The sequence below is a fragment of the Dendrobium catenatum genome, unplaced genomic scaffold (assembly GCF_001605985.2).
Source record: "Dendrobium catenatum unplaced genomic scaffold, ASM160598v2 original_scaffold_37698, whole genome shotgun sequence".
In the NCBI taxonomy this organism is placed as follows: Eukaryota; Viridiplantae; Streptophyta; class Magnoliopsida; order Asparagales; family Orchidaceae; genus Dendrobium; species Dendrobium catenatum.
The window spans coordinates 202,104-214,813 of record NW_021356156.1 but is presented as its reverse complement, the minus strand read 5'-3'; the positions used below and the strand labels follow the sequence as shown (position 1 = coordinate 214,813).

At 33.4% G+C, this 12,710-nt stretch overlaps 1 protein-coding gene across 2 annotated transcripts in view; it reads left to right on the top strand.

The window, feature by feature from the left end:
* Positions 1-9,950, top strand: part of LOC110100422 — a 35,080-nt gene extending 25,130 nt beyond the window's left edge. The window contains exons 7-9 of one of the 2 annotated variants that reach the window (XR_003699482.1): positions 8,339-8,451; positions 8,769-8,822; positions 9,728-9,950. Coding sequence is in view for 1 of the 2 variants with exons in the window: in XM_020827922.2 (XP_020683581.1) it covers positions 8,339-8,449 (111 nt within the window). In the remaining variant the exon portion in view is untranslated. The other variant, XM_020827922.2, reaches the window with a different exon arrangement.
* The last annotated feature ends 2,760 nt before the right edge of the window (positions 9,951-12,710 follow it).

The window sequence follows — 12,710 nt, the reverse complement described above, 5'->3', positions numbered from 1 at the left end:
AGAGAGAGAGAGAGAGAGAGAGAGAGAGAGAGAGAGGGAGAAGTCGATCCTACCTCTACCATTGCCGTTCGACCTCGCCTCTTCCAATCCGATCGGAAGCATCAACAGGAGCTTGCTGGTGAAATTGAAAATGGAAGAACTCATTTGATGATGAGAAGAATAAAGATCTTAATGCTAATATTAAAATGACTACTAAATTTGTAATAACTTTTACTTCACAATCAATTTAAAAAAAAATTAGCAAAGTGGAGTTCAAGCTTAACAAAAATATCAAATGGTGATTCAAATATAATTGATTATTTTGTTGTGTTATTAATTTTTTGCTTTAGTTTACATTACATTGAATGCAATGTTAATTAATATGAGTTTAAAAAAAAGTGAAAATTAAAAAAGGTTTAAAAGATGACAATGAGATAGAATTTAAGAATTATATAATTATTACATACAAGAGTTATTATGAAGAATATGAAATTAAGGATGAGGCTGCCGTAGATTTTGATTTTTATGTTGTATTTAAATTTTAAATGAGTGTTCACTTTGAATCTCCTTTCAAACTTTTATTTTATATTAACATTTAATATTAAGATTTGTAATTTATATCTTTATATTGATAAATCAAATAAATATGCTGATGTTTTTTATTTTTATTTTTATGAATTATTTTATGTTCATATGTTTTTTTATTTTTCTTTTTTGAATCATCCGCCTCGATTTGCCTCAAAGCTTGCCCCTCATCTTGCTAAGGCAAAACACATTGATTCATGATTTTGCCTTTTTAAACCTTGTCTACGAGCAAAATCACTCATTCACTTGAGTATCATCATGCATCCGACGTGATATTTGCTCTTTATGAGCTGAGGTTATTCTCAAACTTATCACTTCCGACAAACGGTTGTGGAAGACGAATTAATTTTTTACTTTAAGTTTTTTTAGTGGCTTAATTTCATTTTTTTAATTTTTTATTAGAATTTGAATGTTGCAACTTCAAATTTTGGCATTTAGAGACATTTCTTTTAAATGTATTTGGATCTCTCCGGTTGATATTTACATTCAACATGATCATCATCGGGTTTATGTTATAATCACTTTAAATATATTGGTATTTTCCATTAAGGTTCAGGGTATTTTGAAAGAAGGGTCTCATCTGGTTGAGATTTACATTTAGCACGGCTATCATTAAGGGAATGTTAAAGTCATTTTAAATATTTATACTTTTGCATGAGAATTTGGGAGGCATCTGGAAAATATGGGATCACCTTTTATTGAGATTTTCTATCACACCATCATCATTAATGATTTTAAATAATTTCATTTTTGTAGTTTGAATCTTATCAACTCTATTTTTCTGCTAACAGAGGTTTAGGTTAGACACTGATTTTGGGGATTATTGTATATATGTGACTATTTTAATTTTAACTCGCGCAATATTCTCAGGCATATAGATTTAAGAGTTTTGTACAATGGATGGAGCACATGCGGGTACGAGCTCTTCTAGTGCATGCACATATTGCATTTATTTACTTTATTATTTATGCATAATGCACTTGCATGATTATTAATGTACTCGTGCGATATTTGTATATAACATCCGATGCGCTAATTACGTTTGCATGATTATTGAGGTGAATTTGGTGGGATTTGGAGACTACCTCAAAATACATAAAAATATCTTAAAAATATTTAGATTTGATCACTTTTCTCACATTTGACTTTCTTGCATGAATTTTGAAGCAATATATATTAGAAATTGAAATTTTATTTACAAAACTCGTGCAAGTGGCGATTTTGTGAATTTTGATTTTTTTCCCTCATATTCATAATTTTAAGAGTTTTGGGATTTTGCCTTTTGTTCACTTGCATGTTGTGGGATTGTAGATATGATGGCAAGGAAGGCAATTTTACGATGAATATGATAATTCTTGTAAGAATTTCAATACATACAATAGAGATTAAATGTCGTCTTGTAAACTACCTAGCAGTGGCAATTGTGTAAATTTGGCTTTTGCATTTTGATATTTTGCATTTTTTTATGAATTTTCTCCTTCGCCTTCTGTACGTTTGTATGTAGGATTGTTGATCCAATGACTAGAAAGGAAGTATTTTAGAAGAATACGTAAAGGTTATGAACACATATACAACATAATTTCCATATAGCATGCTCTTAGAATTTAGTGAATCACCTCTTAAGTTCTATAGAAGTATCCCAAAACCTTAGAATTTTCCTCCAAATTGCTTAGGCTTAGAATTTTAATGAAACTCTAGTACCCATAATGAATTTATACATTTAGTTTCACATTCGCACAGGTCATGAGGGCAGTGGCTATATGACCTTTTGACAGCTATAGCTCTCATATTTATACTGTATATAAAGCACCATAATCAATTATCAGGGGTGTCTATAATTATGATGGGTTCTTTATATGTATGGATGCCACACACGTACGAAGAGATGTAAGTTTCAGAAGACCTTGTCCAATTTTATAAGAGCTTTATGTTAGGATTAGGATTGATTGAACTTGTACATTTCATACATATTGAGTATGTTAAAACCAGTGCACATCTTAATATTTTGATGCATGAAACTCTGTAAAAATCATTTTATACTTTACATATTTAATTTTTCACTTTTGATTGCTAGTCATCAAATATTTATATATTTAAATTTTTTCATTATTATTATGTTTCTACATTGCAATTTTCATGTTCATTGTAGTGCAAGTTTTTAGTTGTTCTATTCTCTGCAAAAAAACTTCCAAGTCACGAAAATTTATTTGAAAATTTGACAGCCTCTTGACGTCTCTCCCATTTGATGGAAATTTTGGGGTGCTGGGACCTACCCACCATGCCCAAAAGGGCATGCCAGATTGGTGTTGGGTGACACCACCGCCAAATTTCAAATCCTACCATACCTGGAAGTGCATGATAGGGTACTTGCATGAGAAAAATTGTGTTAATTAAAAATAATCATGTCACACTCACCACTGACGAAGTTCAACATCCACACCCAAAAGGGTGGGCAATAGCCTATCCTTGCAGTGACGAGCATGCCACTTATGAGTTTACCGATTGCTGTTGACCCTTCTCTGTATAAACGAAACAAAAAAATACCATACCTGCTTGCACGTCGCTCTCCCCACGACAGCCCACAATATCCGCGATTCGTATGTCCTACACCATATCGGCGTCTCTTCACGTACGTTCGATCTCGGCATTAAAATGAGATCGAGCCCGTCATTCGCACACTCCCGAATTCTCTGCTCATTTCCCCGCAAGCTCTCATTCTCTCCTCCGACTCCTCAGTGGTTGTTCGACGTAGCTCCTTCGACGACTCGTCCTTCCAGTCGGATCGGACGTTACGACAGTTTGATCGGAAGCAATTCGGGAGTTCGCCGGTTGTGAAGACAACTGTCTACCTTTCGCGCACTCCTCCGTACCTGGAAGTGCATGATAGGGTACTTGCATGAGAAAAATTGTGTTAATTAAAAATAATCATGTCACACTCACCACTGACGAAGTTCAACATGCCACACCCGAAAGGGTGGGCAATAGCCTATCCTTGCAGTGACGAGCATGCCACTTATGAGTTTACCGATTGCATCACAAACACCATCGATGAGCTTCTTTCCACCACGCCTAAGAGGGTGTGGCATAAGAGTCTACTTGTTGCGCTGAATGTATGACAAGCAGGATTCAATCCCAATGTTGCAAATGCTGCTGCCGAGGATCTTTCTGACACACCCAGAAGGGCATTCATGGGAGTGCTCACATTGCGTCGATCATATCATTATGAGTTTTAGTGTTTTTAGGGTTAGCATTGTTATACCCAAGGTTTAAAATATACGCAATTAGGTATGGAGACATTTTTCTTTCGTAAGGCGAGGCCTAAGCCCAGGGTGTTTTGTGGTGTAAGCCTTAAAATTCTAAATATGCGTAAAGTGAAATTCAAAGTCAAAAATATTTTTTGTATAATATCCAAATAATATGTTAAATAATAATATATTAACTTTCTATTGAACTATGAAGTTCTGGTTGATAGCAAGTTGTGGCTTAGGGGTGCATGAATGTATGATTTGTTATGGGCTTTAGTTTAGGATTTAGGTAAATTTTAATAAATAAATAAATAAATTGGGTGAGGTGTACCTCTCACGCCAATATGGTGAGCCGCACCTCAAGGGGGGCCTCAGACAAGTTGATGTGCAAGCCTCATAAAAAAGCTCGAGGTATAACCCTCAAGCCAAATAATATGTTAAATAATAATATATTAACTTTCTATTGAACTATGAAGTTCTGGTTGATAGAAAGTTGTTGTGGCTTAGGGGTGCATGAATGTATGATTTGTTATGGGCTTTAGTTTAGGATTTATGTAAATTTTAATAAATAAATAAATAAATTGGGTGAGGTGTACCTCTCACGCCAATATGGTGAGCCGCACCTCAAGGGGGGCCTCAGACAAGTTGATGTGCAAGCCTCATAAAAAAGCTCGAGGTATAACCCTCAAGTCATTTTTCACTGGAATTATGTTGAGGCGAGCCTCAAGACGAGACTCATATTGCACAATTTTAAACAATGGTTATACCTACGCATGCTAAACTAGTGAATAAGTGATGGAGCGATAACACTTGGAGGCGTCAGTTGGTTTGGGACGTCGATTGACGAGCGTGTGAAGGTAACCGGTAGCGGTTGATGTTTGAGAGTAATATGGGAGTATTGTGTTGAGTAGGTTAGGGTTAGGATATTAGTTTATTATTATTATTAATTTTATTTTAAATAAAAGAAAAAAATTGTTTCTTTGATTTATCAAAAAGGACAAAATCAGTTATCAAAGTATTTCTATTTTAAATTTTTTTTTAAATTTATATTTAATTATTTTCCTAAAATTATAGGGACCAGACAATATGGATCTCTTTTCTTATGTTTTGGGACATTCTAGAAGTGCTCACATAGTCTGTTTGGCAAACAGAAGTCATTCGGGCAACCTCTTGTATCATCGTGCATTTAATTTAATATTTTCCACCGCATTCGCTTGATTTTCCTGTGAGAGGTTTTATTTGGCTAATTTTGATGTTCCAATCGCAATTGCACTCTATTTCATGATCGGAAGTCATTATGAGGGATTTTGCAAGCCATAGGCGTATGTCAATCTTATTCATACAGCGCATCATTGAACAATCGTCGAACTCATTGGACTTGTTTGTTTTGCTCGTTAGATATATTTTTGGTGTCAACACCCATCTATTTCACAATCACTTTGAACAATAGACCCGAGATATCTAAAACATGTACTCTTATTAATGATTTGATCGCCCAAAGTCATAATCCCCCACTAGATCTATTACTAGTAAAGTTACATTCCATGTATTTGGTTTTAGATCCCCTAAAACAAAAACTTTTAGACTCTAAGGTCGATCTCCATAATTCAAGTTTACCTTAAACTCATGTAGTCTTATCAACAAGAAGATATCATCAGCAAAAATCATACACCAGGGTACATCCTCTTGCAAATATCTATTAAGAACATCCATACTAAAGCAAAAAAGATATGGGCATAAACTTGATCCTTGATTTAATACAACTGAAGTAGGAAAATACTTGGTCAAACCACCTTTGTGTTTGAACACAAGTAATAGCTCATGCATACATATACATATCCTTAATGACTTGAATATTAGCATTATTAACCCCTTTCTTTCCTAGAACTCTCCATTGCACTTCTCTTTGAACTTCATCGCATGCTTTCTCTAAATCAATAAATATTGTATGTAGATCCTCCTTATTGTATATTTCCATAAAACCTCTCAATGTATTGCTTCCATCGTAGGCTTACCTGGCATGAATCCAAATTGCTTTTGAGAAATATTAGTATCACGTCGTAACCTATGCCCAAAACTCTCCCCCATTGATTGCAACTCCATGAGAAAAAAAAAAAAAAAAAAACATCAGTGGAGAAAGGAAAATCGTAGGCAACAGAAGCTTGGCCAAAATATTGAATAGTGCTCTTAGAGAAAAAAAATTGAAAACGAGAAATCAGAGAGAAGTATCCACGAGTCGCAAAAATACTCTTTGAATGAATGACTAATAGGTAATGTTCAGATACCATTGGCAATAAAAAGAGATCCGAAGCATCACAATGCACACCCAAAATAATACTAAGTACAACCACAGAAACTTTTCAACGGAGAAAGCACAGAGAAAAATCTATGTAATATTTTGCAGATAGCAAGAGCAGCAAACCTAGAGCAAGAAGAGAAAACAACCAAATAGAAAAAAAGTTGAAATTCAAAATTCATAGAACTTAAAATTCGCCTGATTAGACCGTCACAAAGGCTCCAAGAATCAAGTAATTTAGACTCCTTGGAAAGCCAGTCTTTCTTTTTTCTATTTGTGATCATAGGGCTGACTAAAGCCTAATTTTGAGAAAAAGAAAAACTTGATAGGAATTGTACTTTCTGTGCAACCTCACGCCAAATGCTGCAAACTAGTGCACCCACAATAAGACAGTAAAACCTCTTTGTAATATAATGTCGTTGGAAAGAGCTAGCTTCTAAAATAGGTTGCTGGGATGCTTCGAAGAGAAAAAATTGCCCCTTTGAAATGTGTTTCCTAACCTGCCACATAACGTGCATACTCCCAAAACAGAGTATGATTTTCATATTCCAAATTACAAAACACACAATTACTTTGGATATTTTTATCTCTTGTTCCTAAAATGTTTATGATTTTAAGTTCTCGAAAGCATACCATCTAATTATAGTGAGGGAGTTTAATAAAAACAACCTTTGAACCAATTGCATCTGGACCAAGGGTCATCTAATTTGTTCACAAAAAAGGACGTTTGTAACTTCAAAAATATAAAAAAGAATATTTCCCTTTTCATAGTAATTTATCACTACCAGTAGAAATTGTAATGTCTCCTTTATATAGTTAAAGAGTAAACTTCTTAGACTAGATCCGATAACAGCCAAGACCCATTGGTGATATTAGTGTTAAGCTTTAGCATCAGCTGGGAGATTACACAAACAATAATCATGAACAGCCATAATATCTATTTCGGACCTCCCATTTATTTAGTGGTCATTAAAAAAAGATGTGGATGAACCATCTCCAAGATAAAAAGAGAGCCAATAATGCATTTAGGATGCAATGGATTGCCATTCCAACTATAGATAAGTTCACGTGCTTTCTGATTCTAGATGGACCCAGAGGAGCCATTACACCAAAGAGAAAATGAGTTGGAGGTATTGAAGAGTCTTCAAATATTTTTTTATTTGCAAATAATATTAAGGGTAGAGATGGAGGTAATACCAGTGCCTCCTTTTTTCTTGAGAAGAGTTAGTTTTTTGCCATAAAATAATATGAATTTTCTTTGCATTGACATCATTGAATAAGAATTTGGATGCAACTGTAGTTATTTTCTTGAAAGCACTTTTGGGATATACACTAGTCTAAGATAGTAATAGAGGTAATTCAAAATCGAAGAATGAATTAGCTGAAGCCTAAACCTTTTAAGCCATTGAAAACAATCTCTATTGTTTAGTCCACCAAGCAACTCCATGGCATTGTCGACTAAAGCGCCACAGCGCTATAATCTCGGATTCCAACCAGTGACTATAGTACCGCAACACTCAAGTGTATGGTGCAATGGCGTTGTAACACCATACGGAAAGATAATTTTTGTGGAGAAAGGCATCTGAATCCCAAGCAGGAAGGACACTTCCCCCCTACAACCCCTTAGCAAGCTTGCCTGACGGTATTGGGGTCTGAGACAACATTACAATTTGATTGATCGACACAATTTGATTCCACACAAAATTCTGCTAAACTTCAGAGCCAATCCAAAGCAATAGCAGCACTTTTACACTTAAGTAAAAATAGTACAGGTAGAGAGACAGAAAAAATGTAAACTAAAACTTGGATTATAAGTGTTTTTTATTTTCTTAATTTATAAATTGTGGCCAAACGGCTAAGAGGACAGAAAAACAAATAGATCCATAGAAGACATGTTTTTCAAACGGGATTCTCTCAATTTTTCAATTTAAAAAAAAAAAAACTCTAATTTCATTCTTAAGAGACTTAAAAATGATGGAAGTGGAGTTTTGTGGGGTGAGGGCTACGGAGAACTTTGGACGTGGGTTCAAGGTTCAGAGATGTTAGAATAAACGAAAAAATAAATGAATTGGCAGATTTTCCTCCCCGCGTTTGAGTTCTTCTGCTTGTGTTATGCTGAATTTAAATTTCTAGGGACTGGGTCTTGCTCTTGTCTTCTGCTAAATGATGCTCTTATCTGGCTTTCAATTGTTTCTTTTTGGTTGATTTCTTCCCACTGATTACCTTGGTGCAGCTCCATAAACAAATGGAAAGTGCTAATTTTGAGAACAGTGCTGCTTTCCTGACATTAGATCAGATCCAAGAGATTGCTCGGCAAAGAACAGCACCCCTTCCCAGGGCATAAGGGTAATGCTTTCAGCAGATACCTGTTTTCGGCTTCGTTTGGGACGGCTTTCTTCTTGTTTTCTAAAATAACTTTTTTGTACAAAAACTTATTGAATTTAAATTTTTTTACTAAAAAGTCATTTTAAAAACCAGCACTAAAGCTGTCCCAAACGAAGCCTTAGTCGTCCTAATTTTTAAATTGATGAATCAAATATTGTAAAGAGCAAATTCTATCCATGAAGTCGCACCAGCTATTTAAATGCTTTGTATTTTGTATTGATATTTCCCATTAAAATCATGAAAAATGCATTTCCCTAAATTCTTATCTAAATTAAATGGTTGTGCTGAGCATATGTAGCTGCAAAATGTAGCTTACAATCAAGGGAAATGAGGTATGATCTGTAAACCTTGTGCTTCATATTTTTTGATATGCCTGTTGTCCTTTTTTTATCATTTATCTTGTTGTGGAAGTGTTCAAAGAGAACTACACTTATTCCAAGACCTTAAGTATGTATTATATGAGCTGTTTAAAGTATAATTATTAGCCAAGGAAAAAAAATTACATGCAGAGATGGTTTTAATGATTATGGTTTGAATTATCTCTGACAAACTCAGTTTGAGCTTTCTGAACTGTTGACCACTTGCAAGTACTTCCATATTACATGGTGGTTAGAACGTCACATTGCTTTTTTCTTTTTTCTACCCTTCAAAGTGAAGATTCCAGCAAATCTTTCATCCATATCAGCCTATAGGACTAAGGGGACCACCAAATGCAACAGATATCTTTATTTGAAAAAAAAGTTCTCAGCATTGTTATGGGGACCAAAAGTTTTTTTTTTCTTTTAATAATTAGATGCCATTCTCCTCCATTATACTTGAATCATTGTCCAAAAAGAAAGGACAGAGAAGGGGAGATGAATGGTTGATTGTAACAAATCAATCAGCTGCTACACATGCCTCTTTATATTTCCATATACTTTTTCAGTTTTTCCGTCATAAAAAGTGAGCTAGCAACTAATATATCCATCACGTAATAATTGAAACATGCATGAAAGAAAATTAAAAGGATTAGGTAGGCTGTGGTGGCTGCAGCTTTACAGATTAAAGGTGTTGTTTTTGATTGTTGAAATTTCTTGATTGATTCATCGCTGGAAAGTTTCAGTATATAATTTGTCTCTCTTAACTTCAGTGATTAGAGAATTTTTATGGATTGTTTGGTAATGTGATTTACTTGTTTTATGCATTATGGTTGTTGCAAAACATCTCATTTGAGTTAATTTTTTTCCTTTTTTTTTAGAATCTGCTTTCTGGAAGGGGTTTCTACATCGTTTCCTCAATCATTGTTTTGACAACTGGTTCTCAATGTCCTTACATATGTAAAAGATTGATTAAACGGGTCCTCAAAAGGAGGAAAATGCAAGTTATTGGATTTGAAATATCATAATTCTGATTGTTGACGTTTAGGAAAGAGAATCATTTGGATGGTAAGGACTATATAACGTAGCTTTGAACATTTTCCATGTGTTTGTCGCATATCCTTAAACATCATTGAACTGTTTTGAAGTGTATAAATAAAAAGATAGGATATGATCAACACTACAAATAACTCAAAAATGCAAAAAGGTGAATGCTAAGGTCTTGTTTGGGATAGTTTTTTTATTGTTTTTTAAAATATTTTTTTTTATATATAAAATTTTTTGACTAGAAAATTTTGTACTAAATTTTATTTTAAAAAATAATAATAAAGTTGTATTAAACGAAACCTAAATGTATAGTTCTTATAGTGAATACAAAGTTGGATGGATGTTCATTGGCTGAAAAGTTCAACCGTAAAAAATAATTGAAAACCCAACTGAATTAAGGCATGCAGGTTGATAGGAAGTAGAAATTTTAATGGAACTCATGCAAGTAGGTCTATTGATAGTGCTATTATGCAAATTAGGTCATTGAGTAGGAATTTTGAACTTGACCCTTACCACCTACAAAGCATCACTTAGTAGTTCTTGAACCTTAAGAATTTCAATTTGGTCATTATTTTGATGATGATAAATAATAAAAAAAAATGGCATCCTACATATTTTAAGTATTCATAAAATAATAAAAAAAAATAATAATAACAAACCAAACGTCCCTGTCAAGCCACATCAATATTAATAGGCTTGAGAGATTCACATGTAGATTGAAATGTCACATGGCCCATAATAAGCCCCACTCAAGATAATAAAACTAAAGAAGGAATAAAATCTTAAATAAGCTCCTCTTTAGATTAAGGAGAAGTTTCCCATCATGCAAAATCATAAACCATCACAAGGTAAGGAAAGTGGCCCCTTTACTCAAACAATAGAAAATAATACCATCAAAATAAATATTAAGATTCAAAAGAATTGTTCATTTATTGTCTTTACATATTTGACAACTAAAAAGGTATAAAAATCCATTTATATAGTTAATAATTAGCTTTAAAAAATTATTTTATTTATTTGCCTTTTATTTCAAAGATTAATCTGCAAAAGATTGTAGTTACACCAACAATATCCAACATGTCATCAAACCTACATTTATGCAACTTATGTATGATAATTTTTTTGTCATTGAGTTTTGACATTAAAGCCCAAACCAACTCCCATCTTTCCTTAGAGATGAATAAACTAAAGGCTACAATTAGGCTTCTTCTTAATATTATCTTTTTTATGTTCTTCATAATATTTTTCATAAGTAACCCTTCTACACAAATCTCTAGTAGGTTGAATAGTTCTAAGAGGTAAAAGTTGTCACACCCCGAGATTTAAAGAAATAAATTCTTTCACTTTAGATCTCGGGGTGTGATTAATGAATAGAATGAGATTAAAAAGATAATAGTATGAAGAGGAATGAGAATAAAAGAAATTCTTTTACATTAGATTCTAGAGTGTGACAAAAACTCTAGTGGTAAATCTTCAAATATGAGACATTTAGATCTAGAAGTCCTAATTTAATTCTTTTCCTTTGAGCCTTTGAGTTAGTCATAGTGATATTTCTACCACTAACATAATTAGAGAAGTAACGTTGAAATATATATATGATCTTTAATGGTGAAGAAAATAGCTTGATTGGTGTCTCTTTAGGATGGTGGCAGAAAAAAAAGGATATTTAGGATTTTGAATAGATTTGAGGGTAAAACCTTTATGCTTTCAAAGAGTAAGTTCTTAACTAAGGCAATGGATGAGGAATTCTATATCAATGGTATGGGATGTTGCAAAACTAATAGTGGTATTTTTTGTGAGGTTTGAATTAGTGTTTAAAGAGTTGTGAATTTTGCATTCCTCTTGCTCACATTTAGAAATTATCTTTCTACGCGACCTTTGGGTAGGATATTTTAAGATTAATGGGGATTTGAGACTTGAAAAATTGTAAGGGTTCTGGGGAAATATGAAGGAAACTTTTTAAGGTGTTGGAGTTGTCATGTGGTTGAGGGAGGCTATGATTTAGGTTTGTTGGAGCCTTCCATGGATGAGAGGGAAATTGTGTTAGGAGAGAGGAGTAGGAGTGAACAATTATAATAACTGATAAAAGCAGTAGGAGATTAGCTACTAAGCTTTATCAAAGAGTAGAGCAATCAAGAAGCCTTTTCACATTGAATATGAACATGCAAAAGATAAATTTTATTCAATGAAATTAAAAGTATAAAATAAAATCCTATTTATAAGTATTTTCTTAGCCAAGCTAAGTTTGGAAAGCCTAATGAGCTAATAAACTACTATTATATGGATTTATTATTTATTTGACTATAAAAAATAAATCATTATAAAATTTAAAGCTTCCACTAGAAAAAATAATTGTCTTAGCCAAATAAGATATCTAGAGTTGTTTTGAAATAAAACAATCTTTAAGATCTTAAGTTCTTTAATTTGTGTGACTACCTATGCATCAAAGGACCTCAAATTATTATTCTTTATTGATTTAGAAGGGAAGAGGGGTTGTCCATAAACTTTTTTGGAGTGTTGGGCATGAAAAAAAAAACTATAATTTTGATTTAGTGCCTTGATTTTTAATCTTGTTCTTAGGCTTTATGTTGATGTTGCATTAACTCCACCAAGCCTCAAAGTACTTTATAAAATTATAGTTCATGTATTCCTTCAGCAGTTTAGGGGCATGTTTGTATGGATCCGCTTTATTCATCTAAGTGTCTTTTGAAGGAGGTTAATTTTTTCATCAATTAAGGAATTTGAATGGTGCATCCATTGTTGGGGAGTGCCAATCTGAAATAATGTTATCAATATCTAAGAGCTGTGAAGTAAGTG